The 23,570-nt window shown below is 40.8% G+C and overlaps 1 protein-coding gene across 2 annotated transcripts; it reads left to right on the top strand.

Moving 5' to 3' along the window:
• The first annotated feature begins 230 nt into the window (after positions 1–230).
• LOC308410039 (ly6/PLAUR domain-containing protein 1-like) lies at positions 231–23,217 on the top strand. 2 transcript variants are annotated; one of them, XM_080903128.1, is made up of 4 exons: positions 231–364; positions 5,298–5,426; positions 20,301–20,559; positions 22,328–23,217. In XM_080903128.1, exons 1-3 carry the CDS (start codon positions 316–318, stop codon positions 20,540–20,542), a joined length of 420 nt encoding a protein of 139 aa, XP_080759254.1. In that variant the 5' UTR covers positions 231–315; the 3' UTR covers positions 20,543–20,559; positions 22,328–23,217. The 2 variants fall into 2 exon arrangements, with proteins under 2 accessions (XP_080759254.1, XP_080759253.1); XM_080903127.1 differs by lacking the exon at positions 22,328–23,217 and having other exon boundaries at positions 20,301–22,106.
• Positions 23,218–23,570: the final 353 nt, after the last annotated feature.

The following is a 23,570-nucleotide window of genomic DNA, read 5'->3' as shown; positions in this document are numbered from 1 at the left end:
AGGTGGAAAAGAAGGAAAGGAAGAAAGAACCAGGACGAGAAGACTAGGAGAATGTAAATAGAGGAGAAGAAAAGGAGGTGATGGAGGAGGAGAGTGAGAAGGTACATGGTTAAAGTTTCTTTACCACGTGGTGCGCAGTGTCTCCGTGCACGCGCCTGTGTGCGTGCGCAAGAAGGATAAAAGCGCGTTGGAGGCGCGCGGGAGGCGTCAGGCTCACCATGCCAGGCTGCCCGCTGCTGCTCCGTGTCCGCACCTCCGAGCTGGCGCGCCTCCGTCTGTCGGACTCCCGTGCGGAGTCTTACTGATCCGCGGACGATGCGGCTCCTCGCGCTCTCCTCTCTGCTCCTGCTGCTCCTCGGCTCAGGTATGGAGGCTGTTCGCTGGTGGGAGACAAACCGGGAGGGTCTCTGCTCCTTTTTCTAATGAGACTGATGTGGATTTACTCACATTAAACCTTTATTACTGTAGGAGGCTCAGTCTGCACGCGCGGACTGTGCGCTCCGGTGCGCATGAAACGATCCAGGTAAGTTTAGGCGGAGAGAGAGAGCAGAGTCAGGGGCCTCTCCAGGGTCTGGAAAGGAAGAGAAAAAGACGCAAAAACAGAAATTTTCATCAGAAATAAACACAGAGGATGTTTTTCAGCTGCACGTGCAGCTCTCATACGGATTTATAACGTGCAAAATGTCTGCACGACTCTTTAAACAGCGATTTTTGAAAATTTAATAACTCATTTAAAAGTATTAAAGTAAAAGTCGCAGTCCTGTTTAATAGAACAAAAGTTTCTGCCTAGAATATGCTTAAAGTACTCAGTATGTACAAAGGTACAGTCGTACATACGTGACATTACTATTGGCTCATTAATGTGTATATCACTTTAATGTTTTAAGTGGACAGGATTTAGTTTTAACTATAAAACTCAGCATCATATATATTCATATTTAAAACATGCAAATTACTAAATAAACAAAAAGTAAATAATAAAATAAAATAAAATAAATGAACGGAGTACAATGTGCAGTACAGTTATGATCAAGTTGTCCAGCAAAGAAGTTGTTAAAGGTACTTTTAGTAAAAACCTTCAACACAAATGTAATGAAAGCCTTTGCCACGAGGTGGCAGCATTTTAAAGATAAGTTACATTTTAGAAAAATGTTAAAACAGAAAATGTTCTTGTAATTTTCTGCCAGAACATTGTTTTTTATTCATGTATTTATTTTTATACACATCTCCATAAATAGTACATTTTAGTAAATTCAGTGCAAGGTTAAAAAAAACTATAGTTTTTTTTTCAAGATTACACATTGTACTGCTGTAATCTGAATATCTATGCCTTACAGCACATTCAATAGAACTTAAACAGATAATTATGTATCAAATTACTTAAAAGTTTTTTTTTTATTTAGATTTTATTTGATTATTTTGACTTATTTTGATTTCAGATTAATTTTTACCTTCTTAAGATTTTTTTTCATATTGCATTTTATTTTATTGAGTTCTACATCTTATTTTGCCAAAAATACCCTAAAATATGTTTGCTATGTTTAACTTAATGTTTACCCTCTCTAGCAAGTTTTAACAAATTTGTTTAAATAAAGTGTAGTTAAATAACATGTATATAGAAAACAAATGTATTTAATAAGTTAAAAAAATTTACACAAAAGAACAGATCACAAATGGGAAACAATAAAACAAAATAGATCAAAAGGAAAAAAAAGAAAACACAATTGGATAAAAAAGTGATTGCGATAAAGTTGTTCATCCCAACCATCATTAAATTCTTCTTAAAAATATTTATGTTTTGCTAATTTAAAGAGACCATTTCTGTTTTATGCTACCAAAATAAGGCTATGCATAAAAATACCCTGATTCTTGTCCAGAAGTTTAGTTAAAAGTAACGCTGTGCAGTTTTGACTCTGACACACTGCACCACCTTGTGGCTGATAGTGGTATTACTGGAGAGTACAGCCTGGCCTTTTTTCAAAATCATACAAACATCTCTGGAGCACATCATGGACATCACACTACAGCTGCTGTTTCTTCATATTTTTCTGCTAGTTTCAGTTAATTTTTAAACAAAGCACATTTAAACAGACTACATTTAAGCTGTGCTTCAGTGCAGTCCTTCAGTAAACGTGCTGGAGTACACTAGCACCGATCTTACTGTGCTGCACCTCTTGTGCAATCCCCACCAAAAAGCCAGAACATAGTAATCAGTTTTTCTTTTGGAGTTTCATATCTTAGTGGTTCGAAAATAAGAGGAAATGTTTAAATAGCATATTACTATGAATAGTATTAGGATGTGTTGTCTATTAGACAGACAGAGGTAGCATAATAACTATTTTACAGGATTAATGATGCATCACATTTTTTCCAATACACCATACTGAATGTTGGTCCAGCAACATCGAGTGCAAACATCAACCTTTGTTTCAAACTGACCTGAATTTCATGTGGAGGTGATGAGAGCTGGATCTACAGTGCACGCTTTCCATGCCTGAAGGCAGCGAGGAGCAAGACCAGGAGCAGGCTCATCATTTTTCCTGCATTCATGGGTTTGTGCACCGTGAATCCATCCCCTGGGGTCAGACTGTCATCGCACAGTTTTACAGTGAAACCCCGAGGTGTCGCACGGAGAAGGAAACCATGTGCACTGTGGAGCCACGTTGAAAACACAGGATTTGAAAAACACAGTGTTTGCTCACCACCTGGACTCTTCCACTTTCAGAAAATGAAAAGTAAGCTTGAGGATCACTGTTCTGACACACTGAAGAAGCACCAGCACCCAGTATAGTTCGAGTAGAAGTACAAGAAGACAGAAAAACACTTGCTGAAAATGATCCAGAGGTGCCCGAGAGGTTGATTCAGAACAGGATAATACATTGTACATTGTCGTGTTTTTTATCTAAAACAAGGAGGAGAGGCAGCTTTTCCTTAGGGTTAGTCAGCAACATCAGCAGCCTTTCTAAAATAAAAAGTGCACAATAAGTCACCTGGTTTTTAGACTTTTTAAGAAGAAAAGGATCCTTCATGGTTACTACCCCACCTCCATGTCCACAGCACTAAAGGAGACGCATGCAGCTGCTGCCTGATACAAAAAAATCCTGTAACTCATAATTGACATTCTGAGATTAAAACTGCTGAAGAAGAAAAGACCTAGACTAGTGATGTCGTGGTGGTCTTTCATGCTTTTATTGTGTAGGGACAAATGCATGTGCACTTAAAAATGCCGAGCAAGACTTGTATATGGAAGCATGTGTACCCACACATTACATACATATGTATTTATACCTGTAAATGTTCACATGCATGGATATTTGCACAACAGCCAAATAAAATAAAAGAGAAGTGAGTACTTTTACATTTCAGAATATTTCTAGTATCAAATCATTCTCATTAAAGAGGTAGTTTATCTAAACCTGCGCTGCTGCTGCAACATGAATCTCCACTCCAGGAGTGGATTTCGTATTACGGCGGTGCTCCTCTGAACATCCAGTCCAGCCGGTGATCAGGGTTATTAGGATGCCATCTTCGAACAGGCAGGATCAAAGTGTGGCTGTCCGAGAAGATCCAAATGTAGGAGACACACTTTTATTGAGAAACAGGCAGCGTGGCAAACAGTCCAGATGTGGAACAGGCAACACAGCTGTTATTGCTTTGGGTGTTTTCTAGTTGTGTTTTGTTTAATTTTTATGTTTTTTTAATTCATTTTCAGTAGGTTTGCTTGTTTCAGTTTAGTTTTTAATGTTTTAAAATCTGTAGTTTATATTGTAAGAAACGCATGTGCTGGAGGCACAATAGAAGGAAAATAGAATAGAGTAGAATAACTTTATTGTCTCATTAATGAGAAAAGGCACAAATCAGTGAATTTATGATAAAAACAAAATAATGGGTGTCAGCCCACATTCATACTTATGCATTTATAGAACTATACAACTATAGAAATACATCCCACCATGTTATTATTCAGTATACTGATTTTTTGGGGGGCACAAATGACCCTTTATACACCTTTATGATAGCTAGAGGCGTCCTATAACCTCATCCTGAGAGCAGTAATTCAAGATTAAAGGAGGCTGTTCATGGTTATCAACAAAAGACCGGGCTTTTCTTAAGACAGTGTGGTGATACAGCTCATCCAATGAAGTTTATTGGAGACAGCAGGAACAGGTATTACATTAGAAATACAGCTTAATCACAGCTTGTAGACTCAAAGTATCAAACACATCCATCAAAGTCTGATCATATAAACTCTAAAAAGCGTTTTAACTCTATGAAATGAAAGTTTTCCCCTACTTGTAACTATTTGTTTTTCAACGTTCATAAATTTTCTTGGTCACCCCTGACTGCAGCAGGTGGCCGCCCCTCCCTGAGCCTGCATCTGCCAGAGCTTTTGTCCTTGGAAAAAGGGAGTTTTTCCTTCCCACTGTCGCTAAGTGGTCGCTTAAAAAGGGTTGTGTGATTGTTGGGGTTTTCTCTGCGTTATTGTAGCAACTTTACAATACAAAGCCCCTTGAGGCATCTTTCGTTGTGATTTGTCGCTGTATAAATAAAATTGAGCTGAAATTGAAAATCACCAAAGAGAGGAGATGAAACTGATAGAAAAAGACAAAAACATGAAATTATCCAAAACCATGATTCTTCTTTTTATAGAATTTTTTTTAAAAATAACCTGTAGTTAAAACACAACATGAGAGGAGCCTGAGGAACGAGCAGGGAGATGATCCATGAGTCAGTCAGCCACAGAGACATGAGGATCTATGTGTAGCCTATACACTTTTCCCATATGTTAATAATCCTGAGGTGTGGTGTTTTAGTGATGTGTAAGACTTGAAAGGTGCTGTGTGACTGATCCCCGTCTCTAGCGTGTGACTCGCTCTGTTAAAAATATATCTTCTCAGTTATGAAAAATAGATTCAGGTTAGCGTGCTCATGACCTGCACTGGATTTCTGCCGGAAATCTGTTTATCCTTCGCTCCCAGTAAATAAGCCCCCTGAAGGACACTCGGCGTAAACAAGTCAGCTTCACTGTGGAAATGGACAAATATGAGCTATCAAAGGGAGACATGATGAAATGTGCTGCTAAGATAAACGTACCAGCAGCAAGGCAGATAAATAATTGAGCATTATCTGTCACACAGATTTGAAACAGCGCGAGTAAAAGGCAGAATATTTAACAAAGTAAAACTCGACTCCACTTTGAGGTGAAACTTTCATGATAAAGCTGGAGGAAAAAACAGTGTCGAGGACCTTGTTGGGGTGAGTTATCGTGAATGAGGGGGTTTCTGTGTGTGTTTCAGGGCTGGCTCTGCAGATCCAGTGTTACCAGTGTGAGATGACGCACGACTGCTCCACGCCAGAGTTCATCGTCAACTGCACCGTGAACGTGCAGGACATGTGCCAGAAGGAGGTCCTGGTGAAGGAGGACGGTAGGTCATGACCTTGGTGTAGCGGATTGGATCTGCGTGGTTATGTGGAGCTTTACAGTAAAACTTTAATAGAATCCCAAACTCAAATATATAAACTAAGAATTCAGAGCGCACAACTGTTCCCCGTGTCTCCAGGCAGGATTAGCGTGTTTGTGTTGGTGGGCGCTTAGGCAGTTATATTTCCTCAGCCGGAGGAAATCTTGTAAACAAAAGGCCGTTTTGAAGTGACGCCAAAGAAACAGTTTGTATTTCTGGCATGTTTTAAGGCTCCTCTCTTTATGCAAAGACAGGAGAAAGACAGCTCTCCAGGCGCCACCGCCGTCAGCTGAAATCAAACTGATCTGAGGTCAGCGAGGACAGGGCCCTCGCCACACTACGACTATCATTAGAGGATGAAATACTTAGCTGCGGGGCAGCTTTCATGGATATAAACTGTGCCATTTTCATGTGAGAGAGAGATGTTTTGCATACACAGACAGCTGTGTCCTTTGTGTGAGATCAGACTTTTCTACACCTCATATCCTGCGAATTATAATCCAACAGAGCCTGACAGATAAACCGCCAGATCTGACGCTTCGGACGATATCAGCTCCCTGCAGATACACTGCTAGCAGTGTGCTGGCCTGTAAGTAATTGAGGTCGTGTGAAAGAAAGAAGAGTTTTATGGACTTGGAGGGGAAATAAGGAAAGAGCTGGAGCGAAGTGGAAAAAGGGAAGAGGGAACAGGAAGTGATCAGCACTGGAGTCTAAAAACACAAGAGGGTGAACAGGGCGCTGTAGGCTAGAACAGGTTAAACCAACTGTTACAGTTCTAGAAAAGCTGATCAGTTAGCTCAATAAACTCGGAGTATGTTCATCCTGAGTTTATAATGACCACCAATTTAATCCAGTGGACTAACGAGACCAAAGAATCTGAACGATCATGTTTATCTTAACAAAACCGGAGAAAGGAGTCCACTCATCCACTCAGTCATCATTTACCCAATGGAAACTTCCCTTTATAGACAATAATCATGAAGTAGGACCAAAATGTATTCAGCTGAAGTATCTCAGGGATGAAAATGATGATAAAAAGATGAATAAAGGTGTATTGGGGGGCAATCGTGGCTCAAGAGTTGGTAGTTTGTCTTGTAATCGGAAGGTTGCTGGTTCGAGCCCCGGCTCAGACCATCTCGGTCGTTGTGTCCTTGGGCAAGACACTTCACCCACTGCCTACTGGTGGTAGTCAGTGGGCCCGGTGGCGCCAGTGTCCGGCAGCCTCGCCTCTGTCAATGCGCCCCAGGGCAGCTGTGGCTATAATGTAGCTTGCCATCACCAGCGTGTGAATGTGTGTGTGACTGAATGTAGTGTAAAGCGCTTTGGAGTCCATAGGGACTAAGTAAAGCGCTATACAAATACAGGCCATTTACCAAGTAACACTGCTGGAAGAAATAACATGATCCTGAGACTTACATGGCACAGATTCAACAAGGTGCTGGAAACATTTCTAAGATTTTGATCTATGTTGACATGATAACATCACACAGTTACTGCAAATCCATGATGTGACTTTCCTGTTACACCATGTTCAAGAAACCAGTTTAAGATGATCTGAGGTGTGTTATCATGCTGGAAGCAGCCATCAGAAGATGGGAACAGTGTAGTCATGAAGGGATGGACACGGTCAGTAGCAACACTCAAGGAGGCTGTGGTGTTTAAACAATGCTCAGCAGGTGCTAAGAAAGTGTGCTGAGAAAACATCCTCAATCAAAGAAACTCTTCTGCACACCCTGAATGTAATAAGTAGTTATTTGAGTTGCCGTTGCCTTCCTACCAGCTCAAAACTGGTCATTCTGATCATGTCTACATACACGTTAACTTGCTGCCACGTGATTGGCTTATTAGAAATTGGTGTGGTGTTAGAAATGAGCAGGTGTCCCTAATAAAGTTTTATGTGAGTGATAGTTTAAAAATAAAAAAAACATTATGCAGTGCAGCCACAGTCCATCGTTTATATCCAGCTTGTGGTTTCAGTGTTTGAAGTTCAGTGACGTAGAGACCCACAGTATCTGTGATCTGCGGTTTCAGGTGCTGGTTGGACATGGCGGCTTGGATTCTCTCCCCCTTATTCAACATGTTTTGCAGCTGCTTTCTTTTCAGAGTTGTGCATTTGCATCGCTTTTGTTCGGCTCACATTATTCGGAATAAAGAATGTGCAACCTTGTTATGAAGGTTTCAATGTCATTTAAAAAGCGAGCTGACACTCGGCTTTGACCGTGTTCAGTAAAGGCTATTCAGACTTGAAGTTAGCAGGAACGCACAGAAAATCCCACAAAAACCCTGCAGTGTTTACATGCCTATCTACTAGTGAGAGCACGGGCACTAAAGGTCGCTCTCCCTGAGGTGTCCTTCATTTTAATACCCAGTGGAAATTGGAGGCGTGCATGCATGCGGGCGGGTGGTGTTGTTACTCCCTCTCTCTCTCTCTCTCTACAGCTGATGAGCAAACTCAATAAGTTCCTGTCTTTGGAAATGTGGATCCCAATTCAAAGGGCGAGCTCGCTGCACTGTGGTGTCGACAGTTCTTTAATAAGAAAATTTCTGCATGAATGCTCATGTACGTCCCAGCTTTTATCTCGCAGTGTTATCATTAATGCTGCTCTGCGAGTACAAGGAGAGCTCGGGAATCCGACTGACCGCACCTTATCGCTGTTTGCAGTGCAATAGATGGATTCACAATAGCAACGGCACCTCCGAGCGACGTGTACAAGTGATAAGAATGGAAATTTGTGCAGCTGTATGATTCTTACACAGTACACTTGCTGTGAGATTTCCGCCACAAGTGTGCGACTTTGCATGCTCCTCAGTGCAGATGTAGGAGCACATCCTCGGCTGGGGCTTGAAGATCAGTGCTTCTGTATCTGGAGGGCGTTAAACAATCATCTGCTTTCTTAAAGGCAGATTAGAAAGGATTAGAAATTTTCAGGCCTGAAGAACAATTTTACACCCCCTTCAGAGGCACAGTCTAGAGCCAAAATCTGCTTTTTTTGCATGATTTTTCTGTAACCAGCATTCATTGTGATGGCAATGATCATAGATTCTGAAAAATGTTCCAGGTTAATGTTTGACCTGGACCTAATAGAACAAGCATCAATGTTTAAACTTCTTTTTTTTTTTTTTTTTCTGCCTGTCCCGTTTGGCTCTTTTGCCATCAGAATTGTTGTCTAAAGGCAAAGAAAGATGCCCAACGGATTTACTTTACCAAATTGACCATCCCAGCCTTGCCGTAACGGTCCATTTGATTCACCTTTTATTGTTCATTTTATTTTCACTTACTGAATACGGGACAGACTTGACTGGGGGAAAGAAGGGGAGAAAGAAAGAGGGAAATAGAAACAGCTGAGAAGAGGGACGGGGGAGAAGGGCAAAAAACATAAACCAACAGAACGGGCAGAGAAAAAAAATGCATCTATCAATCACCTGGATCACCTGCTGAGAAAGAAAAAAGAAAACAAGCAGAAGAGAACAAGAGTAATAGAATAAACAACATCACAATGATATATGGGAATATGACAGTAAATACTAAATATTAAACATTATTGTGCAGCACATAAGATCAACAGAACACAGTGTGCTTTGAGGTAGGAGCCAAAAAGGGTGTAGTTTGTGGGTGTGATCACCCGTGTGTACACCTGTGAGCATGGACGCGCTTGTTTTTTTTTAAAGGTTCCTTCATGTAATGATCTGCTAGAGGGTGTGGGGGGGCCACAGCCCCGTCCTCCAGGGCATGAAGCAGGTATGGAGGAGATCAAAACTCCAGACATCCAGAGGCCCCCAGAACACAAGAGACCAAGGAAGACCAACAGAGGGGCAGCCGCGCCACTGTCCCAGAAAGAGCTGAGGAGAGTCCCAGATGAGGGCTCACTCAGCAGCCGCGGAGCAGAAGCCAGGGGGAGTTGCAGTGACGCGCCCGTGAGCTCCGCCGGCAGCCAGCCGTGCCTGAGTGACCGAGCCCCAGGCCGAGAGGCCGGGGGCACCCCACCTCCGAAGTGGCCCGAGCGAGCCCCAGGCTCCAGGCCCCGATAAGCGGCCGCCAAGGAGTGAGCCGGTGTGTACCTGGACGTCCATCCCCGGACACAAAGAACCACCAACGCACCGATGTCTGAGGGAGTCCGCCATTGGCAGGGGAAGTGGTGGTAGGGGGAGATAGGCCTCCAAACCTTGGAGGGCCTGAGATGTCCCCAGAGAGGTGGCGCCTGACACCCAACCTGACATATAGACACAGACATACAGGCACACACAGATACAAACATCCATTCCCACCCTCATGCTCTCATATACACTTACTCCACACTCAACCAACGTGGAGACAGACATAAAGAGACGCTGTACACACGATCACACTCCCCAAGCGTACTCTACAAACCGGGTCTAGGTACCCTTGCCCCTGGAGGGGGGAACTGCACCCAGACCCAGGTGGTGTTACCCTTTTCCCTGCGGTGGGGGGAGGCAGACCGCCCCAACTCCGCAGCAGCAGGGAGGCCCCACACTCCAGACCGCAGTCGGACAGCCAACTCCTCCTCCTAGCCCCCCCGCTCCAGCAGGTCGCAGAGAATGGGGGTTTAAACTTCTTTCTGATAATTCATTGGACAAAGCTTGAAAAAGTGCATTCTGGGTAAACTTTTAGGGCTCATTTTGCCATGTGAGATATCAGCTGCTCCTTTGTGCCTACATTTAGATACCATACTTGTGTTTGTCTGACAGCCTCACGCCGTTATACTCCAGTAATTTAGCTCATTTTTAACTCTCACCTGATGCCTGCCTTTTGTTTTCCATCATAAACCAATGAAAAGCTAGTTCATGAAAAGGGAAGGACCCCCCACCCGATGAACAGCCCTAAACTATCCCTGTTAAAGCACCAGCAGTCAACAAAACCACATGCAGAGCAAACATCTTTTCCTATGATGGCAGTTTTTTCTGCTGGGCAGCATGAAACAAGCTCTGCTTCCCGTCTTCTATTACTATAATCATCTTTCTCCTTTGATTATGTCTTGAGAAAACATAAAAGGCTGTGCTTTTAGCTTGGAGACGGATGTTTATCGCCCGTGTATTTAAAAAAGGAGATGATTGTCACGCTCCAGTGGGCCACCTTTCATTTCAGAGCTTTCTCCTTTAATGGAGGGGAGTCGATTTACTGTAATAAATGATATGAAAGTGGTCACCCTGCAACTCCTCAGAGGCAGTCTCAAAGAGACGGTAGATTAGTGTAATGGCACACAAACTCATACCAAAGAAAGTTTGCCATTAAAGTATTTTTGCTGGTGATAGTGATAAAGTATTATAATAATATAATTAAAGGTTTTGATGTGGAAATGTCACAACAAAAGAAAGTGAAAATACTTCCTTGGAGCTCACTGCCTGCAGGTGGCGCTATAGGGTTTGAGTGTGATGTGTGTAGGGTGACGGGACACCCTGGAGGTCCGACCCTCAGCTGCTGAGGTTAGCTACTGGTATGTGAAACTTCACCGCTCTGGCAGGGAAGCAGCCCAAACTGGTACGTTGACTGATACCAGGTAGATATACTCAGACTTACCTCAACACACAGCTCGGGCTCTGAAACAGTGTCCTGGAAAAAGCTGGAGCTGCCCTCGATGAGAGGAGGCTGGGGTGGGTCTCCTACTATCCCCTTGGTTCGCTGCCAGTATGTTTACGTTTTTCTAGGTGAATGATAAGGTTGCTTCTTTGGATTTGGTAACAAGTCCTGACTGTTGTTTGCACTTGTTTGCAAAGCAGCAGTCAGGAGCACCCAGTCTTCTTGGAGTTCCTGGTTGTTGTGCTAGAGGATGCCTCATCTGCAACTCCATTGTCGTGCTGGATAACTTCAATGCAATGACAGAGAGACCTGGAGGAACGTGAGTGGGAGATCTTCAATTTCCACCTTCAAGCAGAACTCCAACAGCATTCTGAGGAAGGCTTGAGACACTGATTCCAAATGGAGCGTCTCATTAATCCCACTGGCACTCCTTCCATGGAGGAAGCAGGGGACAAGGGGGAGGTGTGTCACCCATCATTTTGCAGCAAGGTCTTACACTGGTGAGACTGCCATTCAGAGTTGGACTTGCTGATTTTTTTTAGTAAGGGGAGAATAATTTTTAGCCAAAGTATGAAAAAGGGTCATCTAAATTATCTCAAATTTGGCACTGCAGTTACTCAGGTAATCAGCAACACTTTTGCCAAATTTGAAGCTGACTGTATCAATGAATGGACAGATGTTACTGGTAACATTTTGCTTTAAAATATTAATTACACCTTTCAGTAACTAAAATTAGCTATTCAGTTGATTTGCCATTATTTGAGGTTCAGAGAAAGGATTGATTTCTGGCTATCTTGAATAATAATAAAACAGTCCTGTATCACGACTATTAAAAGGTACCCAGCGACTTTTCTCTTTGTAAGTTAATCCAGCTGTAGTGATCAAGACAAGAAAAACAGCACGCTTTTTACTAAGGAAACAAATGAAAACGTGCAGTTCAGCTGGGCAACATTATTGCTTAAAACTGTCTTCAAAAACATGTTTAACAGCCCATAGATGATGATCACTGCTGCGCGCTTTAGTCTTGCCGTCACACTAAGCATGTAAAATCTTCACAGAGGCAGCTGACTAAATGAAGCAGCGATGGCAAGACGAATAAGCGCAATTATTCCCCCTCGGATTCCTCTGAAAATCAAACGACAGTGGCTGATGTGTGGCAGTGCAGCACGTTAGGCAGTTGATGAAGGCAGATAACTAACATGTCACCGGCTGAGCACAAAATCATCTTGTTTTTTTTTTTTATTGTTGTTGTGGAGGTTTGATTTCACCACCTGAAGCTGCGGTGTCTCATCTCTGAACAGGTTTTTGAGTTTTATGTGCACAGGTTCAAAAGTAACCACCAAAAAAGAAATTCACTGACAGTATTTGAGTCTGAGCAATTCCTGGATTTCCTGTTTTTGTTCTTTAAAAGAGATACAATTCTGTCCAAAAGTCAAAAGTTTCTTAGGAGAATCACTTTCAGATACTGTTGATTGTAGATAGGTCTTTAGGCCTATCTACAATCTTTCTTTTGTCCTCCACTTCTTCAGCTTCCTCAGATTTTGTAAGGACACAGCACACCATGACAATATGTGCCACATTTTGGGGTAATAACTCTTTGTAAATCCTCTTCATTTTGCAAATATACTATTTTGTGTCTGTCAAACTCTATTATCTTAGGCATTTTTCACATATTCAACTAAATAAACTGGAACAAGTAACATGTTTTTGCAACAGGTTGAGAGTAACAAAATCCCTAAAGATACAATTTAAAATGGGTTCAAACACAACACTGGTTCATCCCTTTAGTTAAATACCTTTTTTATGCTTCAATGATTCAGAGGTAATCTTTCAAGCATCTGCCCCAACAAATACCACTCACACGAATTAAACATGAAAACACAAGATCTTAAAAAGTAAACTGAATCAAGCAAACTCAAAACTAAACTGACATCAAAATGAAATAAAAGTTATTTAATTAATGGAAAAATGTAAAAGTATTATAACCCTAGAGCCCCGATGACTCAGAGCTGTAACACCAGACTAATTCCTGTCAATGGGCCGGTTCAGATTATGTAACGATGGCTGATGACCCCAACCCAGCCACCACTCATCTCGACAAAGAGACCGCAGAGCATCACGGAGCAAGATGGAGACAATGGCGGCTTCACCCGTGTCTGCCTGATTTCACTGCTTATCTAAATTAGCTTCAGCTATTCAGAAAAGTTAATTTACTGTATCAGAGAAAATGAAATGAGACTGTGGTTACTCTCGGAAGTTTACATTCATTCTGTTAAATCGAGGGAGCGAGGCTGCTGAAGTTTGTCAGGGTGAGGTTTTGTGAACCATTATTTAAAGGACTTTAAAATGTATTATTATTTCTAAAAGGAAAAATTACAGGTCATACATTTTTGCACACTGTGTGGTTACTTGTGTAGCTCATGAATTTGGATGTTTTATCACAGAGCAAACTGAGCAGGCTGCAGTGATCCTGAATGGTAAACAGCATTTGACCACATGTGATGTGGAATTCTTTAACAGCAGGGAATGAACACCGACCAGCACAATGTGTGTGACGCCGGTGCCTGGAGAAAACAAAAAAGCATTTGCATCTGTATTGTGACTGTGTCTACTCTTTCAGCCATATTGACATTCATTGTCCGCTTCATGTAGTCAAATGTGTAAGGCTGTGTATATATAACTTTGGACACAGCCAGACGAGCTCGTTCATGACATTTGGACGTCACGTTTTGAAGCCTCAGGACTTGTTAATGGTCAGTGTGCTGGTTGTTGTTGGGTAACAACTGTGTGTCAGCCAGCCAAGTAGTAAAAATGGGACACTAACTTCTTTGTAACAAGGAAAAATCAGTGGTTCCATTGAATATTATTTAGTTAAAAAAAAAAAAAAAATTGCTGTTGATGAGAAACTGGTCGTCCAGAGGTTGAGCATGCGAAAGAAAAGCAGTTGCACATCTTGCTTCGCCCGAGGCAACTTATCTCCAGAGCATCGCAGACCGACTTAGCCTTCTGCTATTACTCATAGACAGGTTCCCAAAGGTTTGCAGACAACTGCAAACAACTGGAATCAGTGTGTGAGTGGTTGCAAACTAATATAATGACGAACAGTACTTGTAGCAGCTATCTGTGTTGGTGACATTTTCAATAGGGGACTCAACACCAATTGGTTAGTATCTAATACACTCAAATATAAAAGGCTGCTGAGTGCCTCATTCTGCAGTTTAATCATCAACCTGTGGAGGAACTTCTGAATTTCAAGTCTGTGGTTTGACTCTAAATGTAATTAGTTATTAGACTGAATTGAATTTCTGTTTACTCAAAGTATGCAGATACTACCACAGTTCAGCAATGTACCGAATCACAGCACAGGATTATCACAAACAGACTGCATGTACCTGCCAACCTGATTCAATAGCAGACTGATTCCACCTTACTCCTGTTTTGCTGTCTTGGCACACAAAAGATGCTTTGAAGATAGCAGCTAACTGCTCTGGTCCCACATCTTTGTTCGTATGGCGTTGATAGCAAATTGCTGCCGTTGCGCATATATTAAATGGAGATGATTTTCATAGGTTGTTTTAAGGTCACATCTTGAAGTATCTTTGGGCAAAATGTGGAACCACAAGTTACCCCAGATGTATTTATCAGTGCATGGAAAAGTGCTTAGACATAGATAAAAGCATTATGGAAGTACTAGATCCACTTGTAATTAGAGATGGACCGATCCGATATTACGTATCGGTATCGGTCCGATACTGACCTAAATTACTGGATCGGATATCGGAGAAAAATAAAAAATGTAATCCGATCCATTAAATATCACGAAAGCACCTCACAAAACTTGCAACACGCCGTAACTCACCTCAGAACGTTAGCACGTCGGAGCAGTGTGGTCACGTGATAGAGCGGCTGTGGCATGCGGGACCTGTCGGTGGTCTGGATAGCATGTGGAGCTTCGCTAGCAACCCGGCATTTCATCTCCGACAAAGTTATCCCGAGAGAAGTAAAGCAAGTGTGTAAGTCCATCTCTGAATGTTTGTAAAGCATTCCTGCGTTAATCTTAACAAGCGACTGCCTCTCGCTCTCCGGCTGCTACTTCAATCATGAAACTGCTTAACGATCAGCTGATCGGCTTTTCTGTCGCGAGTCCGTGTCTCTGGTTTGCTTTTGGCCCACTTTGCACCAGAAAGAGGAAACCAGCGGCTGAACAACAGCAGCACGTTTAAGCTTGATCAGCTGTTGTTAGAATTTATTTAATATTACTTTCTACTCGAGGATCTTTTTCTACGTAGCTGACGCTGGTAACTGTGCAGGGGCGGATCTAGCAAAGTTTAGCCAGGGGGGCCGATAGGGCATGAACAGGGAAAAGGGGGCACAAAGACATACTTTTCTTTCTTATTCTCATTTAAAATGTCGAGCTTTTAATAAATAATTATCTGACACCCAAAGTTTTAATTTGATGTAAAATGAATAGAAGTCAATTACTGTATATAGTGACTATTAAGTCTAATATATATACCCTAGTAAGCTATAGTACTTTTTACTTTGGGAAGGTACCATCTGTGCAGTCTGCAATTTTGTTGAAGAAAGATGTTGAATCTATTTAATATTTCTTGAAAAATAATTGATTTCTGTGCATTTTTTTCACACTTCATCAAATTAAGGTTGATTACGTCGATTAAGCATCATAAGGTGGAGCGTGAGGGGTGGTTCCCTATTTTTTATTTATTTATTTTTGTTGTTGCTGGGAGTTGGAACCCTATTAGTTAGGTTGCTTAATATTTACGCTAAGTACTCTTTAAAATACCAGAATAGGGAGGATGGTGTAGGTTTAAGTTTATTAGATTGATCAGTATTGCTGAACTATGAAATATTTTTTTTTGTATACAGGTATAACAGAATAGCTTTAGTGTAGTTGTTGTTTTAAACTTGAGTATGAACTTGCAGACTTGCAAAATGCAGCAAGATATTTTAAAAAACAGTTTTGTTGATTAAAAAACATTATATCGGATTCATATCGGTATCGGCAGATATCCAAATTTATGATATCGGTATCGGTATCGGACATAAAAAAGTGGTATCGTGCCATCTCTACTTGTAATCCACTGTATATGGATGGACCACTAATGTCAAGGTTGTAAGTCATACAAAATGCTCACTTTCTCTAGACTTCATCTTCTTCTACTAGACTTCTGCACACCTTTGAATTAGGTAATTACTTGATTCTACATCCTTCACCAAAAATATCTGTTGTGAAATTCCACCGTCCCCGCTGACCATTTATCTCGATGACATCTTTACTTCAGCTCGTATAACATCCGCTATCTCATTTCACTGCCTCGTCTGGTTTGATTTAAATGGACAATAAACTCTATAGAGCAGACTCACATCACTCTGTCTCCAGTAAGGAACTGTTATTTTGCACATGTCAAGGTCACTGGCAAAAAACCCCAAAACAAAAGCATTAGCGTTGATCCTGTTCTGTGCTTCTTTAAAGTGTCAGTGAATCGCTCTTTTTTTTGGTTAAAAAGTCATTTAGAGGAGTAGCTGAAGGGTTTCCAGACACTTATTGGATGGCTCGGTCCTCCCTGTGCAGCCAAGCATGCTGATTCTCATTAGACTTCTTCTCTCTTCATCCTTTCACCCTTTTTGCCATAAATTAACTCAACAGCATAATTTAGATTGAAGTGCTGAATCTTTGGATCCCCACGCACAAATTAAACGAATCCAAGTTTTCCAAACTCTTAACTCTGGCAGAAGTTTTCCAAAAGGTCAGTTTTCAGGGATCCAAAACATCAAAAACAAACAGCCAAAACGCATAATAAAAGCTATAGTTACCAAAATAGTCGTGTACGTGTAGACGCATCCTGACATTAAGAATTCCAAACCCAAGTTATAAAGACAGCTTTGAAGATTATCCTGAACTCACCATGTCCAGTAGTTCAGAAAAAATCTATGCCTTTAACCTGTCATATTGAACGTCATTTAAGGGACACAGTACATGTATTGATTTCGTTGGTCAACAATTTGAGATCCCAGTTGTAATAGTCATTGCACCTTACTTTCACACCTTAGCTGTAGAACTAAATCCTCATGCTGATGATTTATAATCAAACTGGTAATTTGTTAGCCAAAATATGTGAATGAGTAACAACGCCCACAAAATATTTAGCAGTGCTTGCAGAAGGGTTCCCGATGTCCAGTGTATAAAAAATTGAAGGATGCACAATTTAAATGAGCAAATCCAGACCCTTTTCTTTCCAAGATCCTTTAGATCAGCGGTCCCCAACCCCCGGGCCTCGGACCGGTACCGGTCTGTGAGTCGTTTGGTACCGGGCCGCGAGAGTTGAGGCTCAGGTGTGAAATGTATAGTTTTCAGGGCTTTTATCGGTTTTCAGCGTTATTTTGTTATTGTTTTTATCGTTTACTCGGTTTTCCTTGGTCTTTTCACGTGTGTTATGAATAAATTTTCTTTTTTTTTCGGTACCGGTACTAGTTTTATTTTGTTGTATTTATCCGCGACACCTTAAAGGCCGGTCCATGAAAATATTGTCGGGCATAAACCGGTCCGTGGAGCAAAAAAGGTTGGGGACCGCTGCTTTAGATGATGTCCTGAGCGTTGTCAAAAATGTCTTTAGCTTTATCGGAATCTATTGAATTGTGTGTTAAACCAACGGGCTCAACCCCTGGGCCATGGACGGGGAGTTGTTTGGTACGGGGCTGCAAGAGTTGAGGCTCGTGTGTTCATGGTTTTCAGGGTTTTTATCGTTAACTCGGTTTCCCTGGGTCTTTTTCCGTGTTGTAGTTGTGTGTCTTATTTTGAAAGAAATATTTACGTGTTACTATAACATTTTAGGGTATTTTAGCGACACCTTAAAGGCCGGTGCGTTAAAATTATTGTCTGACATTAAACCGGTCCGTGGCGGAAAAAAGGTTGGGGACTGCTGTGTTAAACTATATGTCTGTGATATTTAAGGACTTTATCATTCTTCCTTCCATATTTGGTGGTGGCTCCAATAAAATTTAAATTTAGGTGGCCATTAAGTTGCATACTGGACATATGTTGAACTTGACCATGTATAAATACAAATGGAGAATGTAAAATTTCATTCTCATGATGATGATGATGACATAAATATAACATAAAAATATTAAAAGATCTGGGATCTATGAAATATTTTCTTTAAACATGCAAATGTTAGTAATTGCTATTTGGGAATGTTCGTGTAGAGATCGTCAGTTTTCCATTTCCCTTGTCGCACAGTGTTATTCCAGGTTTGTTATTCCTGGTTTTTAACACTCCAGCAGCTAAAATTCAAAATGTAAACAGGGCTTCAGTCAGATTTTAATCTGCAGGCTTTGTGAGAGGATGAGACCTTTCCCTCCAGAGCTCTGTAACATTTCACACTGTGTTTCCCCTGGATTAGTCTGCACCTTCGGGGACCTCCACTGATATTTGCAGTGTAGAAAACATGGAAGGATGCACAATTTAAATGAGCGTACAGATCTTTGGGTGTTACTACACCTGCATCAGTTTCACTTGGGTGGAGAGAGGAGTGAAATATTACAGGGGTTACTGGAAGTTCATGGTCTGATTTCTAAATTTCTTTAAAAGAAAATGTCACTAAAATGTTAAAGCCTCCCCCAAGTAATCTCATAAACGCCTCTGACTTGTTCTGGATAAATAAATAACGTGTCCGTGTATACAGCGAAAGAATATGTGGAAAAAATTACCCTCTTTTATTCCCCTTGGCTTTTATTGCAATGTGGATTATTTTGTTTTTATAACTTCATATAAAACTGTGCCTGAAATGCTTTTCAGAAGAACTTTAAACATCGAATGCAGTCACTTGAAATGTCTGTAAATATAGTTTTAAAGATATTTTATTATACTGGATGTATTTATTGTGAACTGGACACTGCCTCAAGGTCGAAAACGTTCTCTCATAAAGTTCTCCTTCACAAAACAAATGAACAAGCTTGGATGGAACTCTTTACAGTCTGATACAATACAATCTAATAATTCAATGTGCTTCATTAATTTTGATTGTTAAATGTATTTAATGCTTTCACTGTCAGTATATGAACATATTGTACAACACGTTCTCTTAGAGCAGGTTGTGAGATAGTCACTGTTGATTTGTCTTTCTTCTATTTTTGTGTGTTCATGGATGCAATTTTTTAACTGTGCAAAGTTTTTATCTTTTAAAGCACAAAAATTCAAAATTTATACCCATGAGGAGTTGGTGGTGGAGCAAATATTTTTTAAATTATCACTAAAAACTACTTTGGGAGATGTACGCACACAAAACAACTTGGATTTGGAAATTTTGAAAAAAAAAGTCTGCTTTGCTAGGTTTGAAAAACGATTGTAGTAGTTGCCACTTCTGTTTAAAGACTTTCTGTGGTTTGGTTTTCATGATCCAACCAACTACGATCTGTCTTTTCTGGCTGGCTAACATTTTCCTCAGACAAACTGTAAGACAGCCACAGACACATAAGCTGTCTCACTTGGCAAAATACTGTGCCGAGTGCTTTTTTTAAACTTATCTCATCAGTTTTAAATTATTTTGTATGCTTACATTATGATCTAATTGTCAACAGATTCACATAACCTAGCTAAGTTAAAGCGAGAGAGTCAAACAAATAGTCTGATCAGGATCGGAGGCTAAACTGCTGCCAAAATCCTGAGAACAAATTAAAGTGCGTTAGCTGGCCAAATTATTTCATTAGCTAATGTGTGCTATGATATTAACGATATGTGATATTTAGCTACTGTGTAATGCTAACATTTCATCTCCAAAATGTTGGTCAGGGAATGACATCTTCTTACTAATTCCATATTATTGACCACACAAAACAGTTCTCTATACATTTCACCCTTAGACCTCTAGTTTATGTTTTAGATTTGCTGCATGCAAACAGTATATATATCTTCATAATCAGATTTTCCTATACAATAATTTAAACACCTCATCAACGCTGCTGGTTGCTGGCTTTTCTATATCAGTCGCTGGTTACTGATTCAAGTGAAAACAGATGTTAAAAGGAAAAAGTACAGGCAGTAATTTATTAATTTTTGTTCACAATTGCAGTTATTTACACACTTGAAGGTGTTTTTCAAAGACGCACAGGACAGCTAAGTGTAATGACTTGGCTACGTTAAGAGTTGTTTGTAAAAGAGGTGTTGTAATCATGTTTTCCTTCAAGTAGATGAAAGAACAAATTCCCAGTTACCCATCTCCATCGCAAGCTTTAATCCTCTCATTACGAGCCTAATGCATCCATTTATGTCCTCATTTCAGGTGTGCACTACCGAAAGTCCTGTGCCTCATCTGGAGCTTGTCTTATCGCCTCTTCTGGTTACCAGCAGTTCTGCACCGGGAAGCTCAACTCGGTCTGCATCAGCTGCTGTAACACACCGCTGTGTAACGGACCACGCCAGAAGAAGCGACCCCAGCCATCTGCTGCCATCACTCTTAACACGCCACGGCTTCCTGTGCTTTCCTTCAACATCATCATCCTACTTTCCTCTATCCTGTGCTGACAGAACTTTCCTAAGATGTGCGTTGAAACAAACTGAAACTGTACAAGCTCTGCCCTACATGCTTTGAAATGTATACAAGAGAAGGCTTTTTACAGCATTTGTTCTTGAGTCCCGGCTTTCTGTTGCAACAAAAACGACACAATAGTGAACAAAGTTATCGCCATGTGTCATGTCGTGAATATGGGTAAGATGTGGTGGATAAAACGGCTTCCAGCAGAGGGTTCATGAACGTCTGCAAGGTGGAAAAAGGCAAACAGCAAAGATAGCATGTGTAATTTCCAGAATAAATCTCTTATTTATGCTCTATGCTCTATGAATAGGAAAAAACAAGTTTTGCAGTGTATTCACCAACTGAAACAAAACATGTATGACATCTCCCAAATGAACATGACTTATTTAACCTCTTGGCATCTACCATGTTGTTAACAAACCACTTAGAGGTGCGATTAGAATTGGGTTGGAGAAGAGGCTGTTACCTTTAAAATCAGTTCTTTTTATGGGGTTTTTGCCTTTATGTTCTGTTAATTTGGTATAATTTGAACTAAACAGGTTCTGATTCCACATAAAGTTCACTAGTGACCTTTTGGCATTGAGAGGCTATTGGTAAATTAAATGATAAACAAATATAAAATAATAGAAAAACATTTTTTTAATTTTAACAACCATTTCAGCCTCTTAGCAGGTGTTTTACAGTGTTTGGCCAAACAGAAATTTGATAAACACCTTTGAAGAAGGCACAAATTTGCCGTGGCATCATTTCAATTAACAGTTATTTCCTTCCGGATTTTCATTAATCATTTTTCCAAGATCTTGTATTGATGATGGCAGAATCACTAAAGTACTCTCCAGCATATCCCAAAGATTCTCAGTGGTTTAAGATCTGGATTCTGTAGTGGTCAATCCATCTGCGAAAATGATGTCTCATACTCCCTGAACCACTCGTTAATTTCCTTAAGCCTACACAGCTCTTTGGTCCTACTCCCTTGAGTACTTTGGGGGTGGAATGCTCTGACTTCACAGAACATTTACCTGATTGCTGATCATGATCTTTTCCAGCCACATTTCTTCATTGGAGATGACGGTTCACCACTGTCCTCTAAGGTTTTGTTTTGTTTGTTGTTGGGTTGTTGTTTTTTAACACATTGGACAATACTTAGCTTATTTGACTCTTATACTTAGCATTTGACCCTTTTGAAACTGAGTAACATTATTTCCACAACCACAAGATCTGTCCCCAGATGAGGTTGGTTAAGAAAACAGAAGCTACTGGCTCCAGTTAGGGTTGTAACTGTAACTGTTGCTGTACTAATTTTCCTATTTGCTTAGTCAAGTGGCTTTTTGTTGGCCAGGTAAAATAAGACCATTATGCAGTAAGTATGTAGTAATAAGGGTTGCTGAACTTGTGACTGACCAGGACAATAAGAATAAGACTTCAAAGTGCTGGAGAGGTCATATAAATCTTCTCAACACAGCAAGCCTTGACTCCGCTTATGTCATGGTCCCCGTGCCTGCTCGGCTGGCCCTGTGTGGCTACATGTTATGTTTTGTCTTTTCTCTCTCTCTGCTCGCTGCCTGGGCGGAGCTCATTGTGAGCTCCCGGCCTCCACCACCTGTAGGCAATCACCTGTGGCTCCTCACCTTGTTTGCTCCCGCTACTTAAGGCAGTGACTGAGAGCACCTCGCCGCTGGACTATTGAATAACGCTCGTCAGTGCTACTTTAGCCTCAGCCAGTTTTGAGCTCTGTCCGTGAAAGTTCCGTGCTAACCCTTGTTCTCTGTATGCAGATTTCTCGTGTTTGGTTTGGAGACTCTGGACGCTTTTCCCGACCCCGCTCTGCACCCCTGGGAACCCTGGCCCCCTTCTCCTTCACCTGTATATAGTGCACCTGGAGTGTGTAAATAAACCTGTTTTTCTGAGATTTCAGTCTGCGCCGAGTCCTCCCTGCTCCTCCGTGACAGCTTAAACGTCTAAGGTTCGCTGTACCTGAAATTTGTTCCCATGTTGAGTTTATTTTAAAGATTGAGAGGAGCAGTCACTATGTGGGAAACATCTATGTGCAAACTAATGATACAACAATAAAATCTGCAAATATTTACTTTGAATTTAAGCAGAAAAAAGTAATTACTTGATTTAAATTTACTTTATAAATTTAAATACTGCACAGCTATGATGAAGCTCAGGGTTCCACCTGAGGATGGCTGCTCTTTAACAAATGGTTTAAACTTTAAAACTGTGACTCTGTTTTTGACCACTGTGTGACGTATACAGAGTGATTAATGCTGTTTTTGTGTTGGTAATAATTAATTAGTTTTCAATAATGAATGAGGTTATTTAAATGCGCGCACCCCTCTCTTTTTGGGGATGCTCGTATGAATCCTGCTGCTTTAGGTCAGTGGTTTTCAAACCTGTTCTGGCATGCCCCATACCCCACAATTTTTTACAACCCTCAACATTTTTATCTGAATAAGTATATTATGTAAATAAAGGTAAACATAGCATTAGCATACTCTTAATTCCAATTAGTTTCATTTTGTATTTTCCCCTGGTTCTACATCCCACAGTTTGAGAACCACTGCTTTAGGCAAAGGTGCAAATATGTGATACCTTTTAAAGACTTCTCAAATAGCTGCAAGCAACAAACACAACTTCAGATCCTCGGGATTCTCAGCAGTAATGTCCTGACCGAATACTCATGTATGAAAACCTCTTAGCTAGTTTAGGCCTCTAAATGAAACAAAGTAAAAAAATGAGACACAAAGATGGATGCAGCCACTGTGATGTGACCAGTTGGACTGCATATGACCCAGTGTATATTTCTTTTTGGCTTTAATTTTACTGTAACTTACAAATTAAAAACATTTTGTATTCAGTATGACTTAAAAGTAGCCACTGAGGCCATACTGTCATCAGGAAATCGTTTTTTACTGAGGTCATAGATCAAAGGTCAGAAACCTGTGGCTATTTTGCCCATGTCCAGTGCCTCCCTCTGGGTTTGATAAAAAATTAATCTGTATATGGAAATAAATA

The sequence above is a fragment of the Rhamphochromis sp. 'chilingali' genome (assembly GCF_963969265.1).
Source record: "Rhamphochromis sp. 'chilingali' genome assembly, chromosome: 14".
In the NCBI taxonomy this organism is placed as follows: domain Eukaryota; kingdom Metazoa; phylum Chordata; class Actinopteri; order Cichliformes; family Cichlidae; genus Rhamphochromis; species Rhamphochromis sp. 'chilingali'.
Note: the sequence above shows the minus strand (reverse complement) of the source record. Positions and strands in the feature narration are given on the sequence as shown.